Genomic DNA, 26,263 nt, shown 5'->3' with positions numbered 1-26,263 from the left:
TGACAATGCATCATCCAGAGGACCCCAACCAATCCCTGGTGTATATACACATACAACTATTTGGTTGTATCGCCTGTCATAAATACAGTTATACATAAATACAGTCAAAAATTAGTTTAAACTCTTTATTTGTCAATGACCCGTAAAGCACTTGAAAGCTCTTAAAAAGCGCTTGAATTTCACTCTTAAAAGGTTGTACGAACCCTGATATCAAAAAATATTTGACTATTTCTGCCACAATACCATGGTTTTAGTTAGTGTTGCTACATTAAACCAATGGTGAATGTTGGTGATTTGTGGATTGAAAACCCTTCTATAATTTGTTCGTTCATGGCACAATGCTTCTCCTGGTTTCCACATCAGCGTTATTTGATCTGACATATGTGGTTTATAACAGAGAATTCTGCGCCGAATTTGAAGATCTCACTGCGATCTTGTTAATTCTGCGGCGAATTCAAACTATTTCTCACTGAATCTCCCAGCGCTGTGTAGTAACGTTGTTTCGTGATCGAGGTCGGCCCGTGAGTAAACCTGCTCTGAGTTTGCGATGCGCTGTCCAGGTCTGCGCTGCTCAGCTCAAACGAGTAGCACGGTTTCGTTTCACTTTTATATTGATTGACATTTTATGTTTCTCATATGCAACATAAAAGGCAGCTCTTATCAGTTGGTCAATGCGGTGGTTGCACCAGTGCGAACTCTAACAAAATTTAGCAGCACCGCTATGAAAAAAGGCCGCGAACAATTAAACTCAAGTTAGGACCAAGCGATCGAACCACGTGTGAAAGCACCCTATGTCACATGACAAAGATGTACTGCCCATTCACTCACCTGACACTATGACCCTGTACTCCGAACGCCTGGATGGAGGGCCATATCTGCCTCTGGGAGCTCCAACGCCACCACCACCACCACCACCACCACCACCTCTTCCACCTCCCCTGCCACTTCTTGGGAACTCCACTCGAAGACGATAGCCGTCATAGTCATAACCATCTCGTCCATATACAGCATCCTCTGCATCCCTGCAGACATAAGAGAGAAAAAAATCAGTGGACATAAAAATTATGCACAAATAATCCTTATGGTTATTCCGCAGGGAGATCGTTTGCGCATGCGCAGAAATACTCACATGATCAAACCATGCTGGCACATTTGAAAATGGTATTTCAAGCTAAATTTTGAGCATTTCTACGTATACTGAATACGTGAGAGTTTTGCATAACTTTACCACTCAGAACTCTTGTTAAGCTGATAAAGATATATTATGGAAACCTCCGTCCATTTACGTTACTTCCGTGTTATGACCTGACTGAGAAGTTCGCGCGCTTTATACAAAACCTTAATTTAGAATACTAGTGCTTCCGTTTAAACACGAATTTAAAGCATATGATGTTTTAGAGACAGCATATTCTTGTATTGGTGTTGCCAAATTCATAGACATGCAGATTCAGGGCAAGCTGGGTGTGCGTGTTTAACGTTAACTCAACTTACCTCGGGTCCTCGAACTCCACGAATGCAAACGGTGGACCTCCTCTTCTGTTTTTAAGGTCGATATCCCGAATGGCTCCGTATTTATAAAACACATCCTCTACGTCCTTGGTGCGAATATCGGGGGGTAAATTACCCACGTAAATCCGACAGTCGTTGTTCCCTGCAGGCCCTCGAATTACACCGCCAGACATGTTTAGGCAGAAGTTACGCTAACGACGTTAATAATTTGTCCGTCAGGTGATATAAAAGAAATCCGTTAGCGCTGCTGGATCTATCTAAATTCACAAACTATAGTGCTAGATTAGCTTCAAAACTATTATTTTTCAAGTATAAAAAAACAATAAGATCCCTAACAATATGGCGCCGTCCCTTCCTCCCCTTCCTCAGTCACGACTGCGCGGAGGGGGAGGGGCGACGCCGCGCGGAAGGATAAAAGCACTTGGCAGTACTGCGGCATCTTAAAAAAGCGCAGATTATTTTACATTACATTTGATTGCTAAAAGCGAATTTGATCGACTTCACAATTGGTATGTCAGCATCAATGTTATGCGATTTTATAAACCCGTGTTTACTAATCTAAGGTTGGAACCCCATGTGTGGCGTATCTGTACTACTCAACTCATCCTCGGTATGGTACTTAACGTTACCTCCTACATCTAGCCTATATTATACGTCTATTCTATCATTTTGTATGATGGACAGCTTTATTTTTGGACACCATAATGGGAATATTCTGGCAACATATTAAAACACGTCAATTTTCATTGTCATATGTGTTGCTTCTTTATTATCTAGTTCTGGGGGTTTCAATCTTTTAGATGCCACGATGCCATGATCATCCTAAACTAAAGCGACTAAGCGAGGGACCGCAATACTAAAATTTGTAATCCTGAAAGGCAGCTATACATTTTAATGTTAAAAGACCCAATTTAGCCTAATTTTAATTGTTGTACTATAATACACCAATTTAACATGCCATTTGTAAAATATATAGTTTCTATTATCTACTCACTATAGTACTGTTAAATTAATTTGAATGTAATTTTTTTTATTAATTTTCTCTAATAAAATCTAATTATGTATTTAGTTTGACGGGGGTGGGTTTACAACCCCTCTTATATAGCGAGTTGGAAATCACAGTTTTTTTTAACACCAATGTTTCTATTCTGGTATGTTACAGGCAATAAAAAAACAGTGTTTTATCTTCCAGAGAATAAATATGTACTTGTTTTGTAATTAATTAGCTCATTCAACCAAATTAATCAATTTATATTTTGTAGAAAGAGAATTAACAGTTTGAACTTTATTCTGCTCTTCTCATGATACCTGTATAAGACAACTTTGTCTTTAGGTCAATTTGGTCATCAAGGTCAATTTGTGACCCCTGTGACACTTACCAGTTTCTTGTGTATATTGGACAAAGTGTGTCAAACATACTGACCTTATTTGAGTGAAGACCAGAATAACCTGTTCAGATGTAGCTAAAGTTATATGTACTGTTTGTGTTTACATATCAAAACCTGTAGAAATGACATCAATTGATTATCCATTTGACTATATGTATTAGTGATTCTGTATCTTAAGTTAGTTTGAGGCGGGATCTTCTTTTTCTACGGCCTGTGGAAGTGTGGAGAACTTTGAGAACTGACTGAACTTTAATTTTGACTCCTGGCCTTCATTGAGCATATCGGTCTCTTTAATGTGGTTAACTATAATCCCCCTACAAGTTTAATATAATTTGTATTTTTTTTAATGACTTAGTTTTACATTTTAGTTTGAAACCCCCTATTTAAATGTTAAATAAACGGTTTAGGCTGAAATAAGGAATTAATACACTCATCAACCCAATCATTCTTACTCTGTGCATTTCTTGTAATTGTCATTAAATATAAGCAACTAAGCAAATACACTGTAAAAAATTAGATGATCAGTAAGTTATGACAACATTTTTTACATTGCTTTAACTCATCAAAATAACTTTCAACTTTAAGTTATACAAGCTTCAACTCATTTTTTAAAGTAAGTTTAATGTAATTTAATTGACTTAAACGTTAATGCAATTACTTTCCTTTTTTTACAGTGTAGAAGTTATTTTTGTTATGAACGTTGCCCCAAAGAATGTCACCCAAGATGAACCCCTAGAAAAACAAACCTGAATATGCCCAAATAAACCCTCACAAACAGATCATGATCGAGTGTTACAGTGTTAAAACAAGATATGGACCAACACATAATGTGCAAAGATAGAAAACATGTTCCTCTGAGACAGATTCAACCATGTCATCCATTCATTGTTCAGTACAGCTGCCTTTGTAAATTTAAGCAGCATCCATTTTTTTTTCACTCGATGACTGCTAGGCTATAGGTCTAATAAATAAGATTTAAATATACACTACACACATCATCTATTAATGACTCAGTGTGTTTTTAAACATGCCACGAAAGTGCAGCCGTTAATATGTGTATATAACACTCGTTTCTCAGTCTCTTTTGGCTTGCTTATCTGCTCGCCTTTGCTTAGCTTCGCTAACAATTTTCAGCAGCGAGAGTACAATAGGTACACACATGGGTAAAAAAAGAGGAATGTAGATGGCGAATTTCTGATCGTCTGGAAAATAAAGAAGATGCAAAAGAGAGGGGTCGAAAAAGGCCCTCTCTGAAGCCAAAATGGCCTCCCTGCTGTACTGGAGCGCAAAAGCCAGGTTCCCAGTCTCTAACTCGGCCACGGCAGACTGAAGCGACGTCACTGCGCTGGAAACCTGTGCAGAAATGATTGCAAAATTGCATATTTTACAAATATTCCTACCGCTCAGGACAAACGCTACAGTGGAATGATTTAATTATGTGAAGAACTATGAACATCTGGACGGCGCACCTGCTCTGCAATGTTGTCATTGATGACGATGTTTCCGATCTGGTCGAGGAGCTGAGCTAGTGAGGTGATGGTGGTGCTGGCGGTGGCGATGTTCTCCACAGTGCGGCTCCACAGGAGTCGGTCAAGCTCCCAATCCGCCAGTCCAGGGCTGCCGGGACTCTGAAGCACAAAGCCTGTGGGAGGACGAGTGTTCTGCAGCCCCAGCATGAGCCTGAAAAGGGACAGAAGGACAGAAAAAAATGATAAAGAAAGTGTAATGCAATACCTTCACCTGGCAGACCAGGCATTTTAACTTTAATTTTTAAATTCAAATGGTCAAGCACTAACCGTAACTGTGCCAAGAACACACCCATCACTTTAGCCATATCAATGGTAATATCGACAGGGCGTTCAGATTCAGGTCCATACATTTCATTTACATTGTACACCTGAGGACGTAGAAGACAGATAGATGATCAACCCTGAAACAAAGGACTGTTCTCTACGTCCAGCACATTTACACACAATATTTCCAAGAACAACACAATGTTTAAAGTCACCTTGAAATTAAAACTTGATTTTTAATGTGTTTTATAATAAATGATTTATCCATGCACATCCTTTTTTTAAATTAATGTGACCTCATGATCCTTAATCAAAGTAACTTCCTCTCCCTCTCTCAAAGACATCTCTTCTCTGATAATGTGTTTACTGGTGTGTGGGCAGGGCATCCTGTCACTCACATGAGATCGACCAACAGGAAACCACAACCATCCAATCAATTCCCCATGGACAACATCAAGTCAACCCTTCATTTTTCTTGTTCGAGAAGCGGTTTCCCTCGAATATTCTCTCGTCACAATAGGGAAGAAAAGACTATTGCAACTTCCGTTTCATGCCGACTTTAAATGGTTGATGAAATGGTAAATCAAAATGTCCAAGAGGTTAATCTACAGTACTACAAGTTTCATACCTCACAGGTTTTCTACCCTTCTGAAACGTCAAGATTTGAAATGACAATTGTCCTCTATATAGCTCTTAATATGTCTATGTATTGCAAATCAAAAGGATGTCTTCTAAACAACTTTTCTAAACTTGTCTTTTCATTAACCACAAGAGTGATACTGTTGTCGACCTGGAATCGTTGCGATTGCATTGGTTCGATTTAATCTGACTCTATTCGGCTCTATTACAGCGCTGGCTATCACAAGCATCAAAACACACGTCTCAAATGCACCCTAGAAATAAAGAGTTTGTGAAAATGAGAGTGATGGAAAATAATTTGTACAAATATTTGAACCATTCTGATGCAAAAACAAAGTAACCTCCAGAAACATAAATTTATGAAAATGCATTTCATGACCCCTTGAATTCATGTGGACAGTACCATGATGCCTCCCCAACGAGGGCTGTGAAAGGCGTTCGAGGGCACCTCCTTTTTGCTGTGGTCTCTGATGAAGAGAGGAGAGTGGTGGGCATCTGGCACATACAGCAGGAAGTTCAAGACAGGGTTAGAGGAAGCAGCGTTGGAACCTGCGTGAAAGACAAGAAGGGTTTGTGTAAATGTAAATAAGCATATAAACTGTTCATCAAGATCATTTCTCATCATTGAAAGGTCAAATCTCACCTAGTCTTGCTTCAACGGGGTTGATAACATGTGACAGGCTGTCTGCACTGAGTGTATAGGCTGACACACTGTTGTCAAAACGAGGGTTCACACCCAGAACCGCATAATACAGAATCTGAAAAGAACAAACATACAAATATCAGCTGAGAGTTTGAGGTAGGCGGTATGTCCAAAATATTATATCACGAATTACAATAAATTATTGTGATAATATACAAGGTATATATATATATATCTCATAACAATTATTTTTTTCTGGACACTCAAGGAAAGAAAATGTTTATGTATTATGTAAACACACTTAACACCTATTTTTTAATTAAATGTAAATGAATGTAAATGAAATTAAACCAAATGTAATTCTTTTTATTCTATTTCATTTTTTTTGATCATCTTATTGCTATTATGTGTGTACATATGTTGTTCTTTTCTGTAAATGCACACATGTATTTCTCTTCTGTGAACACAGTTTTTATAAGGTGCTACCATAAATAAAGCTGTTTATTTGAAAGTTGATGAAATAAAAAAATATATTATTTCATATCAAGAAAGGAATGATAAATCTGGCATTAGAGCAAAATGTGAAATATTTGAAGGATTTGGTCAAATAATTAAGATTAATATTGTTTAAAGAAGTCTTTTCTACTCACTAAGGCTGCATTTATTTGATCAAAAATACAGTAAAACACACACATTCTGAAATATTACAATTTAAAATATCAGTCATTGTTTTCTATTTTAATATATTTTAAAATGTGTTTTATTCCGGTGATGGTAAAGCTGAATCTTCAGCATTACTCCAGTTTTCAGTGTCACATGATCCATCAGAAAGCATTCTTATATGCTGATTTCTGACTCTAAATGATGACTGGATGAGTTTTAAAGCTGTTATAAATATCTTCTGCTGTGTATATTTTGCATTACTCCATTGTTCAAAAAACACAAGGCAGCTCTAAAAGCTGCAGAAACAAAACAAAACCGTTGTGATATAAACAGTACAGCAAATTCTCTATGGGTTGGAGGTTATAGCGTCCCTAACCCTAACCGCCATAATCCACAGCCCTCCAAGCAAACTACAAGTACCTGAGAGTCCACTGAAAAGTTGGCTATAGGGGCAAGTTTGTCCAATAAAGGCTGAATGTAGCTATGAAGGGCGCCTTCAATATCCCAGTGAAGACTGTGCGACTTTGGGTCTGGGTTGAGCAGACTGAATGTGATCTCGTAGCCTAAGAGAAAGCCAAAATTAGATTATGAAGCTTTAAATGAGTATATGCCATTGAGAAAACAAGCCAAACTGAAAGTGAATACTCACCTGGACTAGATTTGATGGCCCTCATGCTGTCTGCCATACTCTCCTTACTCACTTTAGGCATTCGGACGCGGTCGCTCAGAGCAGCTACAACATCCTGGTGACTGAAGGACATGGTGCTCACTACCTGCTCCACTTGCAGGTCCAGATTTGATAGGACTTCCTTCAGACTCCACGAAGTTTTTAAAGGAGCAGAACGCAGCAACGCAGTGCGTCGTTGCCCCACGTACACTTTCACATCCTGAAAGTAGAATGGCCAGAATGAGCTTTGAAGGTGATTTAGGTTTAGGTTTTCTGTGAATAAATTTTTAAATGCTCTGAATCTTACCCCTGGTAATAAAGTGGAGGACTCATGGATCACATACACAACCACAGACCCACAAGAGCTCTCAGTGAGCATGTGTAGGGATAGATCTGCCTCTATAAAGGGAGAAGTAAATGGGATAGAAATTTCAGTGATTGAACCAATATAGACAAACAATTAAATAGCCATTGTTTAGAATAACTCAACAAATATTACTATTTTTAAAAATAATAACATATATTACAATTGTTCTTCATTCATTTGGCATTGCTGAAACATTTACATTTACATTACATTTACATTTATTCATTTAGCTGACGCTTTTATCCAAAGCAACTTACAATTGCTATATTTCAGAGGTCGCACGCCTCTGGAGCAACTTTGAGAAACAAAATAAAGGCTTTTTTTATATTCTGTAATCTGTCAATATATCCTCTTTAACATAATAAAATGGTATAAGTAAATAATTAAATAAGTGATTAAATGTCAGAGACAATAGGCTATGGGCAGCTCCGACAAATGTTGAAGTACCACTGAAAATTTTCAAAAACAATTCTGTCCAATACGTTGATGAACTATGGGAGCTTGTCTCCGCCACGGAATAAATACATTTAAAAGACAATTTCTCACAATTATGACTTTTTACTCACAATTGAGTCTTTACATCTAACAATTCAGACTTTTTTTCTCAGAATTGCAAGATATAAACTCACAATTGTGAGTTATAATGTCCAATTCTTTGGGGAAAAAAGACAATTCTGAGAAAAAAAAGTCTGTTTATATCTCGCAATTCTAACTTTATAACTTGCAATTGTGAGTTTATATCTTTCAATTCTGAGAAAAAAAAGTCTGAATTGTTAGATGTAAACATTTAAATGTAAACTCGCAGCTGCAAGAAAAAAAAAGTCTCAACAGTGAGATAAAAAGTTGCAGATATTCTGAGGCAGAAAACAAGCTTCCATAATAAATCCCTACACAAACAGTGTTTCTTTGTACACCCCAGAGAAATAACTAGCAACAATAAATGCACTGAACCTGCAGCAGTGGGCTGATTCAAGGCGTCTTCCTCCATTATAGTGGCAGTGCGATATCTGGTTTCATAGTTGTACCGCACTCCTGTTTTAGCTGGAGATGGAAAATGCATTTTGGATATCAGAATCTCAGTTCTTTGTGATTATTGCTAATTTTATGATGAAGCTTCCAAACAGAAACAGATCGCTTACCATCAATCTGGAGATCCTTTTCATTGACATGACTGAGTGGAAGCTTTTTCTGCTGTTCTGGGGTCAGTGTTCCTCGAGAGAAGACCACCTCGATATCAACACTTAGCTGGAGCTGTTAAACACACACGTGACATGATAATGTATCATTTCTGAATTTATAGGCCCGGTTTCACAGACAAGGCATAGATTAAGCCAGGATTTGGCCTTAGTTCAATTAGGACATTTAAATAGATTTTATAAACATGCTTTAAAAAAGCATGACTGGTGTGCATCTTGAGACTAAACAATGGCACTGACATATTTTAAGCTATGTCAGTGCAAGTTGGTTTCATTTAAAACAGCTCAAACATGCATTTTTCTCTGGGACTAGAGTTAAAGGGATAGTCCACCCAAATATGAAAATTACCCTATGATTTACTTCTAATTCTTTCAGACGAATACAATCTGAGTTATATAAAAAATGTCCTGGCTCTTCCAAGCTTTATAATGGTAGTGATGGCCGTTTCTGTTTTGAAGTCCATAAAAGTGCATCCATCTGGGGGGGTTAATAAAGGCCTTCTGAAGTGAAGCGTTCATGTAAGAAAAATATCCATATTTAAAACTTTATCGACTAAAATAACTCGCTTCCGACAGACGCCCTACGCAAGTCGACTTACACCAAAAGAGTAACACTTGACGATGTAGGATGTAGGAGTAGCGTAAGCTTTGACGTCTCTCGTGGTTCAAACAAAGAGGGCTGGGCAACAAACTCAGGCTCGGAAACAAGCTCAGGCTCCTCCGAGATTTGTCTTTAAAAATTCTCGTTTTAGACATCTAATTCGTGACTGGTGTTTTGTTTTGCTCTATCCTCTGCGCTTCCGCCTTCGTCAATGCGTCAGGTCAGAAGCTACTTTTTCCCCGTAAATCAATGCGTATGGCTGTCTGTCGGAAGCTAGTTATTTTATTTGCTATATTTTAAATGTGGATTTTTTTTACACAAATGCATCGCTTCACTTCACTTCAGAAGGCCTTTATTAACCCCCCGGAGCCATGTGGGGCACTTTTATGATGGAGGGATGCACTTTTATGGTCTTCAAAACAGAAATGGCCATTCACTGCAATTATAAAGCTTGGAAGAGCCCGGTTATTTTTTTAATATAACTCCGGTTGTATTCGTCTGAAAGAAGAATGTCATAGACACATATGATGGCGACTAAATCATGGGGTAATTTTCATTTTTGGGTGAACTATTCCTTTAAGTCTTGTCTGCTGATTCTGACTTGAGGAATGATGCAGTGTCTGTCACCTGGAGGCTGTCGAGCTCGCTGATCTCAGAGAAAGGCAGCCAGGCGCGGTAGGTCTGTGTGGTCTTCCACCATAGTGGGATACCAACAACAGTGACCACTGCAGCGATGGCAAGAGCAGCATATCGACCTTGCTGCTTTTCTGGTATAACCAAAAGGAAATATAAAGCAATGATACTAAATAGGGACTGATTTAGTTCAAACTTTGGTAAAAACACAGGCATGCCATATACATTCACAAAAACATAGTGAGTGACCCAATACTTATACTGCCATTTCTACATGAACCAGAGCTTAAGCTAACGAGAACGCTGCCATTTGGCTTTAGTGTCATGTACTAAATTCGTGAGAAAAATACGTGAACACTTTCGAGAGCAAAATGATAAAATCGTTTTGAATGAATGCACAAAACTCACCAAGCTGCAGTGCTGCCATTGCTGTGTGAAATGACTACCGCATGCCACGCGATTGGTCGATTCTATCCAATCAGACGCTAGAAGGCACCGAGTCTTCCAATCAGAGTTAAAAGAGGCGGGTTTAGTGTCATTTTACTCTCCCTTAAAAATACTATTCTTTTTTCTTCCGGTATACTGTCTATGTATGCATGCAGATAATAAATGATGCCACTTTTAAAGGGTTAGTTAACCCTCAAATTTTTAATTATGTCATCAGAACCCTCATGTCGTTCTAAACCGGTATACATTTCTTTCTTTTGCAGATCACAAAGAAGTTATTTTGAAGAATGTTGGTAACCAATATATTTAGGTTACCATCGACTTCCATTGTATGGACAAAATACACGAAGGCAAAAATATCTACTATGATGTTATAAAACACCAATTTCTCTGACCGTATTATGCGCTGCAGTGACGGTGAGGTTGGGCCAGACCCGGTAACTAAGCGAGACAACAGCGCCTCCTACAGTCACAGAATGAAAGTCAAGTTAGAGCAACATGAGTGCGGGACGCGATATTTTTTTTCACAGGATGGTAGGGGAAGACTCATGAATATTCATTAGGGAACTCATCCCTGATTGGTCTTAACCTCAGTGACTGGTAGGTTTAGGGGCGGGGTTAGGGGTAGGTCATCAGACCCCCAGTGACTGGTAGGTTTAGGGGCGGGGTTAGGGCGTAGGTCATCAGACCAATCAGGCATGAGTTCCCTAATGAATATTCATGAGTCTTCCCCTACCATCCTGTGAAAAAAAATATCGCGTGCTGGACGAGTAGACCCATCTCAAATGGTGACAGAATTTTCAGTTATGGGTGAACTATCACTTTAAATTAACAAATGATCTGTTTCACTATATAAAATATTATTTGTCATTCATAAAAGGTGGGTTGAATATTAATACATACTGACCCTTTCTGCCATTAATTACTGACCCTCATGTCGTTCCAAACTCATGTTATCGTTCATCTTTGGAACACAAATGAAGATAATTTTAATTAAATATGAGCGATTTCTATCCCTCCATTAGCAGCTAACGTTACACAACTACTACCACTTTGACGCTTCAAAAAGTTAAGAGATCGTTAAACTAATCCACATGAATTGAGCGATTTAGACATACATTTTCTGAAGAGACTCGATTGCTTTATATGATGAACAAATGAATGTAAGCTTTTATCCACGTATAAACATTGATGATAAGTGAAGTGAACATAAACAAGAACTTGCTTTCTTGGTTTTTGTTGAAATTCAAACAAGAATGAACCTCGTTGGTTCTCGCACGTCAGGTGAACATGCTCGAGCTTGTACACTGTGCTGTATGAAATACCTGCATAATAATGGACAAAGAGAATCTGGGGTTTTACTGTATTTTTATTTTAGTTTTTACTATCTGACAGACAAAGTGCTCAGAGAACAACATCAAATCACAATATCACATTTTGTCAACAGAGAAGGGAGTGCTCCCCTTCCCAGAAGCTCCACAGTTTGGTCTGCTCCGCCGTTTACAACCAATACAAGTTTATTATTCATGTAGCACTGTCACAAATATAAGGAGGAAAGGGAGAGCATGACACGCTCAAGCACACAACACAACAGAATACAATTCTAAAATAACTGTCCTTGCTTTCAAACTAATATTGTTAGTATTTTATATTAAATTTCTTGAACCGTAATCTCACATCCCAGAAAATGCATTAATATTATATGTGAAAACACAAAATAATATTCCTCAGAGTCTGGAGTTAATAATGCAAACTAGCAATTATATATTACTTCGTTTCATTTTCAATATAAGAAACTGCCTTTGTTGAGTACACTGATCTGAACTCCAGTACTCGCATCATTATGAGGATCTGTGAGGCCATACTGCACTGAAAGGAATGTGACAAGTCAACTCGAGTGGCTGGTGCCTGAATTGGAATGACTTAAATTAGATTAGTAAAAAAAGTCTGACATACATTTGCTAAGGGCCCACAAAAAAAAAAAATACTGTTTCCTTGTTTTTAGCATGAAACCATGCCTAGAACTCTTCAAAAACAAAAATAATCTTCTGTGTACCTTTATTTTTCCCATTTCTGTTTCAAAAGTGTAATACATTTTAAATAGATATATAAGACATTGCAATGACAACCCTAAAGTACAGAAGACAGCGCGGGCCTGTGATTGGTTGGTGACAGGAAGGGTAGCAGCTGTGCACTATACTATTGGCTGGCGGAAGCTGGAATGTCGGGATGCAGGATGTTCAGTAGGAATGATCCGCCACGTAAAGGGACTGTCCTGCTGCTCCACCGGTTACACTGGAGACGTACTTGCCCTGAGCAGCCAATCCATTAGCCTGAGGAAAGTTCACAAAGGTCAGTTTATTCTGCCTGAATCGGCAGTTTCAGACAGGCCTTACATTAACAATAACAAAACAATAATTGTCACCCAATAAATTACAAACATATTCACATAGCTCTATTGTTATAAAATGTTGTATATTATATATATTACATTTATTATATTATTTTCCAGTTCATGTTCGTGAATCCATATATTTACTAGAAAACTGTCATTAAATTAGTGAATTGATATAGTGATGTAGCAAAAGTTTGTACTGAAACTGCAAAAGAGAATAGTGATTATTTTGCTCAAAAAATTATAATCCTGATTAATATTCACAATAAATAGTTTAGACAGTGGTGGGCCATCAGGGCCAGCAAGGCCTTCTCTGCTGGCCTAAACACTATCAGAATCACTGACTTGCACTTTAATATATATTTTCCATGAAAGAGTATTTAATTATTCCCAATAGTCCATTCTCTTATAAGCTCACAGCTTTTCTCTTGGTTGCGCTGCTTCCAGTATTCATAGATGCCACCTACGTCACTAGAAATAGAACGCCGCCATATTGACGACCGATCTCGCCGAGTATGGTCGCCCAAACTGCCCATTTGAATGAGAGAGAAAAACAGAGATACATGGATACAATTTTAATTTTAGGCTCCGATCCTTATTTGTTACCCCCAGTTTTCTTTTGTCCTTTATTATCTGCCCCTGACTTGCCCCAATTTGCCTTCCGATATATATATATTTATCTTGTACATAACCCCTCCCCAATACAGTGGGGATCGCTTGAAGGCTTTCAAGAGTAACTTACAGACGCGTATCAATATGCTGTTGCTGGATATAAAAGACGTAAAAGTGCGGCACCTGGCCACCAAGGATTTATATTTAATCATGGGAAATGTTGGTATTATAAAAAAAAATTCAAATGTATGATTTTGGTTGTAGTTTGCTCTGACTAGTTAGCGAGTTGTTAGCTAGCTATGGCTCAGCTGGTAGCTGTTAGCCACGGCTCATGGCTAGCTGTCATTAATCTGGATTAGGCCTGTCGCGATAGTCAATAAATCAATTAAATCGCACAAAAAAAATGAGCTCGATAATTTTTCCAGCCGCGATAATTTCCATTTGCATGCTTGTTTGTTTTCCTCGTCTCTCTCTCTCACGCTCTACCAAAGAGACTGGATGACAACTCTGTTTAAGACATAACCGTCATATTTAACGTGAATACTCTCCAAAACGGACATTTAAACATAATGTTGTGTGTATTTGTCCATTCAGACATGCAACAGAGCTCAATTCATTACTCGCACGCTGTATAGGGGTACATGGCTGCATGCTTCGGGTAGGGTGTGTGCGCACAGAATGATGAGAAATGATACAATATGACACATTCATACAATATGAGACATTTCTTCTATCCTTTTCTTTTGGTATAGAATAAAATACCAGTTCGGGGTTCCTCTTTCGGCTGTTGTTGCAGCCAACTGCACAACATATTGCAGGCGTTACTGAGTCCGTCGTTTTTGGATATAATTATCATGTTTTTACGATGAAAGTGACCAATCATAAGAGGGCCAGTGCCCTCCTTGGTTTCCGCCCCCAAATTGTCAAAAGTCATGAAGACTCGAGGGAGCAGAAATCAGCTGAGCGAGCAGAAATCCACTGCGCGAGCAAAACAGCACTCCGCGAGCAGAAGCCCGCTGCGCACGAGCAGGATTCCACTGTACAAGCAGAGTTAACCTATGAGAGTATGCCAGGCGCTCGCTCGCAGCTACCTGTACACCTCTCGGTTGTTGAATTTGTGCGCGAGTACTTTTATCATGCCAGCTGAAGGTTCATTTTTGCGCGTGAGAAATAACATAATGTGCTCGTGAGCATGTCTTACACGCTCATAACTTTTGACTAAAAAATAACGCCATAAATTTAAACATTCAAAAGCAATGCGACGCAAAAAGGTTGTGCGAGCTGTGCGCAAATCCGAAGCACGCGCCCAGAAAGCCGCGTCTGACAGCACGTGAACACTGAATTGAGCTCTTTTTCACGTCGTTTTGCACTTGAATGGACAATTTCACACAAAATTGTCAAAATGCCGTCATTTGTTGGTTATGTCTTAAGTGAACGTAAACAGTTGAGAGAGAAAATGCATGTGTAACAGTATCAGTTTATTGGATCTGTGTATTATATCTTAAAGTGACAGCATGAAATTCCTGCTGCTGCCTGTTTTTAAATGTTAATCAAACAGACTCACTGCAAAAAAACAATACTTTTGACTGAATAACTTTTGTAACTTTAATAAGGATTCATCTATATTTAATTTATACAGTGAAGAGAGACTATGCGGTGTTATTTTACATTTGATTATTCGATTTCTGTACCTAATCTTTAACTAACTGCTGTTAGATCTACCTGAAAAAACTGAAAAGCACAGTTAATCTAATTTGCATCTTTGTTCTATTGTGTTTATTTGTGCAATTGCATGTAGTTTGATTAAACAGTCTGTGATAAAATAAGAACAAATATTTGACTTTATTAGTGTTTGAAATGTTTATTTTATATATATATTATATTCATGTAGACTTTTTTCATTTGCATTGTTCTTGCATTCCATGTAAAAAGTCTGGCGAGTAAAATAAAAATGTACTAGCCAACGGAGACTCGAGCTTCAGTGTGTCCGTAGAGGGTTGTTGAATACAAATATTAATAATATTTTAAAGAAATTAGCATAAATAAAAGTTATAATTAACAACAGATTTCATTAAAAATTAAAAGAGTCACATTTACTAATGCTAAATCCAGTTAATTCAATAGGAATCCATGCAAACAGGAATTTTGCATGAGAGGGAAAGACTTTTCCACAGATTCAAGTTGGTAATGCAGATTTGCCACATTGACCAACAGAAAACTGCTTGGTTTGAAAGCGACTCTATTGACAATGGACCTTATTTGCCTGTGAAATTTGGATCATTTGACTGCACCTGAATAAGGAAATGATTTGAATAACTGACCTCAGCACGCTTGATGAACTCCTCTGTGGCGGCCTTCTCATTGTCCTTGGACCCGCGCCAGGCGTTCAGGGCAGAGGCCTGCAGGGCACGTCCATAAGAGAAGGTGAGGGCCCAGGGTTTTTTCAGAGGGCAGGTGTTGATGGCGTTCAGGTTGATGGACGCCTCCTCCTCACTCTGACCTCCAGAGAGGAAAGTCACACCTGCCAGGAAAATGGGACTGTGATCTCACCACATAAATGTTTACTGCTCACACTTTTTAAAAACATTATGTTTCTAGAAGTAACTATGTTACTGCGCTCTTCATATTCTTAAATACCCAGCAACCTCATTTTTTAGGCCTCAAAACCAGTGAATCAAACAGTTGGTAGTTTCTCTATAGACTCACCTGTTACTGCGGGGGGAACGGTGCGGCGCAAGGCTGTCACTGTTGCCATGGCAATCTCCTGGTTGCTGTATTTGGTGGGGCAGGAGTGACCAGCTGTCACCATGTTGGGTTTCAGAAGAGTTCCCTCCAGATAGACATGATGGTCAGACAGGGCCTTGTAGCAGGCAGCAAGGACCTGGAAATACATGGGAAATAGGTGAAGTAAATGTAACCATGTATCATGCTACAACCCATTAAAACAAGTCTAGTTTGAATGATATAATTTGATTAAAATTTTTATGCACCTTCTCTGTAACATACTGGCAACGCTTCAAGTCATGGTCACCATCAGGTAAAATCTCTGGCTCCACAATGGGCACAATGCCATTCTGAAAAACAGAGACAATATTAAGTAAAAAACAAAACAAAATAAAACACCCGTCACTCCACTGACTACATCTCTCATATCCATTCATTTGCTTCGCCAAAATATCTAAATATACATTTAACCTTTTGTAACTTGCATTTCTTTATGGCAGTGTTATTTTAGTTTTATTTATATATAATTATTATTGTTGTATCTTTGATTAATTTACTTGTTTCATACTTTAATTTTAGTTTAAGTTAGTGATTTTGCCATTTTTATATATCTTTTTTCTGATATTTCTATTAGGTTTTCATTTATTTTTTAATTTAGTTTTAGTAATTTTTAAAGTTCAGCTTACTTTATTTCAGTTACTTACCAAGGAAAAATTTTTTAGTTAAACTAATCCATATGAATTGAACGGTTTGATCCAAATTTTATGAAGAGACTCGATCGCTTTATATGATGAATAGATTTATTGTTATGCAGAACGTTTGAGCTTCTGCAAGAACCAATGAGATTCATTCTCATGTAACGCAGCATGTTTGAGCTTCTGCAAGAACCAATGAGATTCATTCTCGTGTAACGCAGAACGTTTGAGCTTCTGCAAGAACCAATGAGATTCATTCTCATGTAACGCAGCATGTTTGAGCTTCTGCAAGAACCAATGAGATTCATTCTCGTGTAACGCAGAACGTTTGAGCTTCTGCAAGAACCAATGAGATTCATTCTCATGTAACGCAGCATGTTTGAGCTTCTGCAAGAACCAATGAGATTCATTCTCGTGTAACGCAGAACGTTTGAGCTTCTGCAAGAACCAATGAGATTCATTCTTGTGTAACGCAGCATGTTTGAGCTTCTGCAAAAACCAATAAGGTTTGTTCTCACGTGTCAAGCCAGTAACTGTCTAGCGAGACTGTCAGTGGAGAGACAGAAGTCTCTCTGATTTTATTAAAAATATCTTCATTTGTGTTCTGAAGATGAACGAAAGTTTTCCAGGTTTGGAACAACATGAGGGTGAGTAAATGACAGAATTTTCATTTTTGGGTAACTGAACCTGAACTAAACCATTAATAGTATTAATTTTAGTTAACAATAACAACACTGCTTTAAGATCAGCACAAAGCTGGCCAAGACTTAAGCAGCTCACCTGCTGGCAGATGCTGGCGTAGCGAGCCAGGACGTTAGCGTTCTCCATGATGGCTAACTCTGAGGGAGTGGTCTCACTGATCTTCAGCACACTGCGCCACTTGGCAAAGTCTGCACCGTCTTTCTTATACTGAGCACAGCGTTCTGACAGGCCATCGAGCCCTTAAGACAAACAAGTATCCATTGACATAACACCGTAACTGCCATCCTTTTAAACAAATAAAATAGCGGTGACTGTAAGCTTACCCTGTGTAGTGGTCTCTCCGTTTGTTCCTGCCAGAGGGACGACACCTTTATCAACCTGAAAAAGAGGACAGCCTGCTTTGGGATCAAATTGTCATGGCTACATTACTAATAATACACTTGTGAAATGTTGAAACTGTATGTATAGTTAATAGGTGAATAAAGCAAAGCAATAATAGAAGTATAATTTGGAAGAATATTTCAAATGTACATTTACACAAATACATCTTCAATCTTCAAACAGCTAAAAAGGTCTTGTACCAATTAGAATACTTGGCTGAGGCAAACATGAACAGCCTCCATTAACCTGATAATCTTATCCTAATCCTTTGCCTACTGTGTTATCTAAAAAGTCTTCCGTTGTGTGTGTGTGTGTATATATATATAACACAGACAGAGTACCGGGCAAAAGTTTGGAAACATTACTACTTTTAATGTTTTAATGTGATCTTCATAATCAAAAATCAATCTAATATGCTGATTTATTATCAATGTTGAAAATAGCTATGCTTCCTAAACATTTTTTATAACCTGTGATACTGTTTTCAGGATTCTTTGATGAACAAAAAGATTAAAAAGAACAGCATTTATCTAATTGGAAATCTTTTTAAATAATACACACTACCGTTTAAAAGTTTGGGGTCAGAACTCTTTTTCTTTCTTTCTTTTTTTTTTTTTTTTTTAAAGAAATTAATACTTTTTTTCAGCAAGGATGTGTTACATTGTTAAAATGAATAAAAATGTGTTAAATTGCACTGCAATTGCATTTGCATTACGTAAAACTGAACTGGGAGGAGAATAAGAGTAAAATTTAGTTACCAACACAATGTGTATCTGATATGAATAAAACACATCATCGAATTATAATTGAAAGGATTACTATTGCCGCTTCCAACAGTGTGCATTTTACATTATAATGCATTTTTTTTGCTAGTACTTTTTTGCTGGTACTTTCTTTTTGTTGAAGAGTTGTGATTTCAACAAAAAAAATCACAAATGCACGAAAGCACATTTGAATTTAGCAGTTGATCACACGTGAAGCACTAAACATTAAATTCACATCACGGTTATTGTTCTTGTACCTTGATTCCCACAACCATGCCCCTGTCCTTGATCAACTTGGCAAAGCATGTGCCATCATCAGCGTTCTGATAGAGGGTCTCGTGGAAGAAGATAACACCACCAATGCACTTGTCAATGCGCTCATCAGCACAGAAAAGGAGCTGGCGATAAAGACGGCGGTTCTCCTCTGTGTTCTCCACGCCGATTGGGTTCAAACGCTTTGCCATACTACCTATATGGACGCAGACAGACATATCACTGTGTTAGACCAGTGGTCTTCACTATATGTTTCATGAGAGCCACACTGATAGGACTAAGTCAATAGGAGAGCCACTTTTACCACAAAGTATCAAAAGTTACATCCAGTAATAAATACCATGTCTGCTTATCAATCTGTCATCCCTGAACATACAATATGCAATATAATAAATACAAAAGTGGGGGGAAAAAATCATTCTTTATGATTTACCAGTCAAATTTGTAACTGAGACAAGACGATTTCCCTTGATGATACAAAAAGCAGGATTTCCAGAATAAATTTAATGACCTTAAGTTATTTTTTTCCCTACATTAGCCCATCATATATCCAACCATCCACATCATATTATAGCCCTACTTGTTCTTAATGTTTTTATGAAATATCTGTATTGACTGCATGATCATTAAACCATATTATTTACCGCTATGCGAGCCACAAATTAAAGCTTGGCAAGCTGAGCTTTAATTGTTAAATTGAGTAACACTGTGTTAGAGTGACTGGCAAAAAGCAGACGTAGGTGTTTCAGTCACTGTTTGCAGCATGTCTCGTTTTCCAAAGAATGAAGGAAGGGGAGTAAATGATCAAACTGAATGTGTTGCATTCATATACGGTGAAACCGTCACTGACCTGTAGACTCATCTGCAGCGAGGATGCCCTTCCCAGGAGCTACGATACGCTGAGCGATGTCCTGAAGCTCCTTCTTCTGCTCAGTAGTGAGTGCGGGGTACTGGTGCGTCATGATGTCTGTGGCTCAAAGCGACCTGCAACAGAGGAGACACGACTGTCACTTCATCCATCTCATCAGCAACTTCACATATTGGAACAAATCATTGTCTGTATAGATTATCTATCCATCCATCCATCCATCTATATACACACAGTAGTGGGCAAAACTCATGTCCTGCCTAGGAAATTTCACATTTTCATCCTTTATTTAAATATTAGTACAATTTGATAACGATTATGTAATTATATTATGTAGTTGTGCTTGGAATCAATTGTGCCAAATTGTGCAGACATCATTTTTGGCCAGCCTGTCATTCAAGAATTTATGAAATTATGAACATGCAAAAACAAGAACCAATAAAATATTAATAACTGGTTATGTTGTAGTCAATGCTTTGTCCCAAGAGTGTTTTTTAAGCATTTTCGTATTTCAAAATAAAACCTGTAGCGACTTATTTGCCAAATAATTTTGTCAGGTAAATACATTAACCAAGTTTAGCATTTAGTTTTCCTTCAAATTTAAAACCATTTATTATTTTTCTTATATTTAATCGAACTTGTAGAGTCATAAATAAACAAATATCAGTATTATACATGTAATACAATACAATATTATTACAACTTAAAATAACAATTTTCTTGTTTCAATCATGTATTATGTAATTATGCAATTTATTCCTGTGATGGCAAAGCTACACTTTCAGCATCATTACTCTAGTCTTCAGTGTCACATGATCCTTCAGAAATCAGTCTAATATGCTGATTTTCTGCTCAAGAAACATTTATTTTAGATGTTGCAAATCGTTGTTCAGCTCTTAATTTGAGAGTCAGAACATGACTCAAATGTGAAACCGTCTGGCAGCGCTCCCGGCAGCTTAGAAACAGTCTCATACAAGAAACAATCCGTCTCCTGGAAACATCTAACTGCTGGCTATGAATAAACAACAGACTGAATAATGCGACACAGTTTTATCTAAAAGGGTTGGTTAATATTCCTGCCCACTCTCCCTCACAGCTCTTCGGTGTGGCTGAATTGCATAATGTAGACTAAAGCCAGCAGAGCAGTTTTTTTCTACTGCTGTTATGCAATCACAGCTCTCTAATCTCTGCTGTCAATCCCCATTAGACATGCCCCACTGTCTGCGACTATCTGTTACCACTCACTTTTAGAGAGCTCGATTGACACAGCATTTCAATTAAAGGGCACGGATTATTACTTTAGCATCATTTTTAAAAGACTTACGGAAATTACACATTTTAAAGAATATACTGTGCGACCTGAATGTAATGTTTTTGGACACTCAACTGTATGCGATAAAAAAAAATTGCAAACTGTATAATAGTTTAAATTTAAATTAAGCAATTAGTGCTTTTTTGACCCACTTTAGTATATCTTTATATTTAATATCATAATTGCTTCTATAATCTTTGAAAGTGTACTACTGAATGTACTGACAAGCATTTGTGGTAAACTAATCGTCATTATAAACAAAGCATTTATTTAATCAAGCTCGGGGGACTTGTGACGCCACATGGGCAAATGCATTTGCATATGCCAGCCTCCAGAACAAGACATCGACAAATAGTTATACATCATCGCACCACAGGCCCCGCCCCCTGGCGTTCGGTCACTTAACGGCTGACAGTTGCCTACACCGAATGTGAGCATCACGTCAAAAGTAAATAGAACCCATTATAATCACTGATTCTGTCTACACTGGTTACAGTTTATAGATGCCCATTCACTTTCTGATGTATCCATGCGCTTGAGTCTGTCGACAACAGGACAAATGGAAGAGTAAATTGAAGGGTAAAGGATGGTTCACTTTGACACGTCCTTTTTTAACAGCTCGTTTGCTTCCATGTACATACTTCAGAAGGATACCAACTTCAGGAACAAGTAGATGGTTTGTTTTTAATGCCGACCTAGATCGCGTCGGAGGATTATATATTTGTTCAGAGAATGTTTTGTAAACCAGGCACAGTTTAACAGAGTTCGCGATGAAACTTTTGTTGACAGATGAAGTAGTCAGCTGTATTGGATCTGACAGCAGCTGCATCGCAAATAGTAGGTACATTATTTTATGATGCTTTTGGTTTTATATACATAATGGTTTCAAAATACATACTCGCATGCAATGGTGAATGGGGTTTGATACTATGCAATGATGTTAGCCAATCATAACAGAGTTGAGCCAAAGTCCTCTTCAAGACAAGTCATTTCACTCGGCGGCCATCTTTGTAAAGGTTATTTACATTAGAGGTGAACCTCAAAGAACAATAAAATAAAATAAAAATCCATGTCATAAACCCTTTAAATCATGATAAATATTATTAAAATAATGATATAAAATGGAATTTACAAAGTGCACTTTTAAATGTATACTTAAGTGTGTTATACATGTGTTAAGAAACAGTGATAAAAGTGGACTTTTGTTATATTAACAAAATATTGCATACTTTTGAGGTTTAAGGTACACTACACAGACACACAGATTCAATGAAATTAATTCTTTTCTCATTCTCACCCACTCAGTCAGATTTGACCATATTTATGACTTGTATTTTAAATTGACTGTGCAGTTCACTGCTCGTCTAAATCTCTTTCTATGTCTTAATAGTCTTCCCAGTTGAGTGCTCCCCCATATCTATGCTGAATGGAACGAGCCTAAACCGGCACTAACTGGCTAGTCTGTGTCGATGTAAATCACAGTTGGATGCGCTCTGACTAGAAGCACACCAGTTTATGCACACAGAAAGAGAAACCTTTCACATTTTGTCCTTAATTGAGATTTGACTGGAATTAATTAATGTGGGTTTTAATAAGAGACTAAACAAATCAGTTATTGGTTTCAAGCCGGTTGTTGTTCCTCTAGATCTAGCATCTCAGGTACTGCTGTATTTCTGTGCTAGCAGATGGTTTATCACAGCATTACTGAAGTGACAGGAAAGCACACATCTCTGAAGCTCTGTGAATGATTCCAACTCATTGGTTTTGTTGAACAATGGAAGTTTCCACTGGAAAACACAGCCTGCGGTAGCCGCTCACCTCATTTTGAGTTCTGCGAGGGATGTGTTACGGCACGCTTTTACCATTCCACTTCTTCACTCTGTAATAAAGGAGTCTTCACTGTCTGGCTTTAGTTTGAGCAATGCTAATGCTAAAGGCCAGGCTGTATTGGCTTCATTGGCAATGTGTTGCGTTTAAAGGACAAACAGAGGTCATTTTGATGTATGACCACATCAATGACCCATGATGAATAGGTCTCCACTGGTCCTTTCAAAGGGACCTTAATTTGCCCTTTGGTTGACAATTGTTGTCACATAAAGCATGGCATAATCTTTGTGTACTAAACCTTATGTTTCCAAGACGCAAACTGTTCTTCAATACAGGTCCATATTTCAATTATATGTTAACAAATAATTACATTTAATTACATTATTATTTTATAATTAAAAATAATTGATACATGAATGACAATAAATTAATTCAAATAATTGTTTTATTTATTGTTATTTAAATGTAATATTATCAGAGTCCTAAAACTCACTTCTACTGGGTAGCTTTTATGGGAGTACTTTGTAATTGTTATTTTATGTTCTTGATAGCATGTTTTTATTTAGCATATTCATTTATTTTTGTAAATTGCTTTGTGATAAAGATGCTATATAAAGTTTTTTTTTATTATTATACGATATTATTTAGACTGCTTGCTAATGTCAGTTTATTATGACACATTTTGTAGATTGCCCATTTAAACAACAGGTTTTGTAGAAAACCACATTAGCTATCCATTTACAAAGCATCTTCTGTGTTTGTAATGCAAGTGAATATATTTGAAAAGTCATGATGTCACTGTTTAGTAGACACTGCACTTCCAAATCATTTAGTTAGAGTATTAATTTTTAACTATTTTTAAACAAATCACACAGTGGATCAATTTAATATCTACAAGGCATCACAGATGCTTCTCAAGGAAAATGCTTCAGGCATAAGTGACAGCTGATTGTTTCAGTCCCTAATGTATCTCTTTGACAAGATTGGTTTCTCTGCATCGCATCATGCGCAACAGTGACCGCCCATTTTTCGAGACAGGGATATCTGCAGGTTGGAGTAATGGGTGAAATGCTACAACAGAAAAACAAACCCCTAACCCTCCCCCACACCCTAACAGGCAGCCTTTGCGACAATTCCTCACGCCCAGAACAGATAAAAATACAGAAAAAAAAGATGTAGGGCAAGACTTGATTTTGTCCATGTGGAATTTATTGGATGGTAATGGTTTGCTATTGGTCGATCGCACATGACTCATCAGAGAACAGAAGTTGTTGCAAGGGTGAGAAGTTATTTTGATTAAAGATTATGAGGGCAGATTCATTTAAAAAAATTGATGTGCACAGATAAATCATTTATAATAAATAAAAATCAGGAATTGACGACTCTGATTTTGACATCAAGTTCAATATTGCATAATATTCCTTAATTACAAATAGTAGTTTGAGAGTGTCTGCTCAGTTCCTTAGCAACTATTTCAGTTTCCATTTTAACAAGGACTTCTCTGGTGGATTTCACTTCATGAGTATGGTTAGTGTAGTTCTTTACAGAGTAATTTGACTACTAAACTATTTATTTAAAATAAAAATAACACTGACTTGTCAAAACCACTTTCTCAATGGAAAAAAAAAATTACACGATGCGCTTATTGCGTCAATAGGCCTATACCACATGTTCTTCTTCAAACAGATGTAACGTTATAATGCATGGAGAATTACAATGGTCATGCAAAATATAGAAGATATTACATAAAAGAAAAAAATAAGCGTTAAAGGCCACCGTTTAGAGAACCGCACACCCCGAGCTCAGTCTTCATCATCAGCTTAGCTCGTTTAACCTTGATACATGTATCTGCTGTGTCCTCAGAGAGGAGACACACCATCTTCAGCACGTACACGTCACGCGACAGGATGATGAGAGAATACAGCTCCCGTGATTCATTACAAACATTATGCACTGCTGTGACGCAACGCGATGCGCACGTGCCGCGTTCTACTTGCGTCGGTAGCAGTGTAAATGGGATGTTAAGCGACCGAGGGGAACATTTAAAGTGATGATGGACATCTTTGACAAATCCTAAATTGGATGAAAATTGTTTTAATAGCTCTTTCGAGAGGATGGGATGTTGTGAGGATGTGTATTAAATCTGAAGGACACTAGGAAACGCTATTTTCATCACGTTGGCTCACGTCTGCTAGGCTAAGCTATACTGATGTAGGAAATGCCTACGTGCAGATCGGCCACACTCGCTTCTGCAGACACCACTCTCATCCGTGGTGCTGTAAAGACCTACGCACGAATACGATGCTTTTATTTGTGTATTCTGTGAAATAAACACCGTTCGGGTTCGGTTTGTCAGTTAGCTACACTAACGTTAACGTTAAATATAACTTACGGAAGAGAGTAATAAGATGGTGTCGTCACCCGTGATCAGGATGACATTGAATGTCGACATGATGATGTTTGTCTCTTTATATGGTTGCTTTTTGAGTAAAAAATGAACCTTTCACGCCGAAATTAATGAGACCTGCTTTTATATGTTGGACGTATCAACTAAACGTATTAATCATTGTACCATGATGGAGAAGTCCGTTGATAACTAAATAAGAACCACCTGTCGGATGACGCATTAACTTGACATCGAAGCAAATAAAGCTTTTTTTTTAAAAAATAGTACATTTAAACACACACAAACACATACGTTTTAAGTACAACAAAATTATATTCAACATAAAAAAAATATTTGATAAAATAATGACATGTTATCTATGGAAGCTGCAGTGTCACTATAATTATACACACACACATATATATTTAAATGAAAGAATTTACTCAGTTACCTGCTAAGGAGAGTAGTTCAAAAGATGCCCTGATGTCGACAGCCTCCAGTTTCAATGCCGCAACGCAACGTGACCGCTTAGAAAAAGCAACCCACATAGGGGCGTGGCTTTGGTCACGACCTTATTGTAATAATAGTTAATATTCATGATCCTTTAAAGTGACCTCGCACGTCAACATCACATTGCTTGAGGTGTGTTTACGAGCACGTAGGCTTTTTAAAAAGTAAAATGAAAAAATTCTGAATAAATAGCTAGTTAGTCAATGTAAAAAGAAAGAAAATGAGAACATTTGGATACAACATTTCTTTTTTCTTCCCGAACATTTGA

General features: G+C 37.6%; 3 protein-coding genes across 4 annotated transcripts in view; all 3 read right to left on the bottom strand.

Annotated features, from left to right (window-relative positions):
• The window catches only part of srsf1b (serine and arginine rich splicing factor 1b), a 7,899-nt gene extending 6,002 nt beyond the window's left edge, over positions 1 to 1,897 (bottom strand). The window contains exons 1-2 of one of the 2 annotated variants that reach the window (XR_013190130.1): positions 1,492 to 1,890; positions 829 to 1,022 (exon numbers count right to left, since the gene is read on the bottom strand). Coding sequence is in view for 1 of the 2 variants with exons in the window: in XM_077194953.1 (XP_077051068.1) it covers positions 829 to 1,022; positions 1,492 to 1,682 (385 nt within the window). In the remaining variant the exon portion in view is untranslated. Of the gene's footprint in view, positions 1 to 828; positions 1,023 to 1,491 lie in introns of both variants that reach the window. The other variant, XM_077194953.1, reaches the window with a different exon arrangement.
• Positions 1,898 to 3,339: 1,442 nt separating this feature from the next.
• Positions 3,340 to 10,624, bottom strand: pigs (phosphatidylinositol glycan anchor biosynthesis, class S). The gene is made up of 12 exons (XM_077194939.1): positions 10,508 to 10,624; positions 10,094 to 10,233; positions 8,809 to 8,920; positions 8,621 to 8,710; positions 7,610 to 7,701; positions 7,285 to 7,522; positions 7,056 to 7,198; positions 5,973 to 6,087; positions 5,733 to 5,878; positions 4,694 to 4,794; positions 4,367 to 4,577; positions 3,340 to 4,250 (listed from the first exon to the last, which is right to left on the bottom strand). The coding sequence occupies exons 1-12, from the start codon at positions 10,524 to 10,526 to the stop codon at positions 3,972 to 3,974; spliced, it is 1,686 nt and encodes a 561-aa protein (XP_077051054.1). The 5' UTR covers positions 10,527 to 10,624; the 3' UTR covers positions 3,340 to 3,971.
• Positions 10,625 to 11,897: 1,273 nt separating this feature from the next.
• aldocb (aldolase C, fructose-bisphosphate, b) lies at positions 11,898 to 26,067 on the bottom strand. The gene is made up of 9 exons (XM_077194925.1): positions 25,937 to 26,067; positions 19,943 to 20,076; positions 19,077 to 19,288; positions 17,998 to 18,052; positions 17,753 to 17,913; positions 16,544 to 16,627; positions 16,260 to 16,434; positions 15,875 to 16,074; positions 11,898 to 12,879 (listed from the first exon to the last, which is right to left on the bottom strand). Exons 2-9 carry the CDS (start codon positions 20,052 to 20,054, stop codon positions 12,787 to 12,789), a joined length of 1,092 nt encoding a protein of 363 aa, XP_077051040.1. The 5' UTR covers positions 20,055 to 20,076; positions 25,937 to 26,067; the 3' UTR covers positions 11,898 to 12,786.
• Between the last annotated feature and the right edge of the window lie 196 nt (positions 26,068 to 26,263).

Source organism: Siphateles boraxobius, unplaced genomic scaffold, assembly GCF_051911475.1.
Source record: "Siphateles boraxobius isolate OS27281-9 unplaced genomic scaffold, OSU_SipBor_1 11, whole genome shotgun sequence".
NCBI lineage: Eukaryota > Metazoa > Chordata > Actinopteri > Cypriniformes > Leuciscidae > Siphateles > Siphateles boraxobius.
This window is presented reverse-complemented; position numbering and strand designations above follow the sequence as displayed.

What these genes read in the sequence shown, in the direction of transcription:
- pigs (XM_077194939.1), bottom strand. An exon ending in GCGAGCTCGACAGCCTCCAG is followed by an intron (nt 8,921 to 10,093) that starts GTGACAGACACT and finishes TGTGTTTAACAG; the next exon opens with CTCCAGCTAAGTGTTGATAT. An exon ending in CCTCCACTTTATTACCAGGG is followed by an intron (nt 7,523 to 7,609) that starts GTAAGATTCAGA and finishes TTCTACTTTCAG; the next exon opens with GATGTGAAAGTGTACGTGGG.
- aldocb (XM_077194925.1), bottom strand. Translation starts at nt 20,054, where the DNA reads ATGACGCACCAGTACCCCGCACTCACTACTGAGCAGAAGAAGGAGCTT. An exon ending in GCATGGTTGTGGGAATCAAG is followed by an intron (nt 18,053 to 19,076) that starts GTACAAGAACAA and finishes CCTCTTTTTCAG; the next exon opens with GTTGATAAAGGTGTCGTCCC. An exon ending in AGTTCATCAAGCGTGCTGAG is followed by an intron (nt 12,880 to 15,874) that starts GTCAGTTATTCA and finishes AACTTTCCTCAG; the next exon opens with GCTAATGGATTGGCTGCTCA.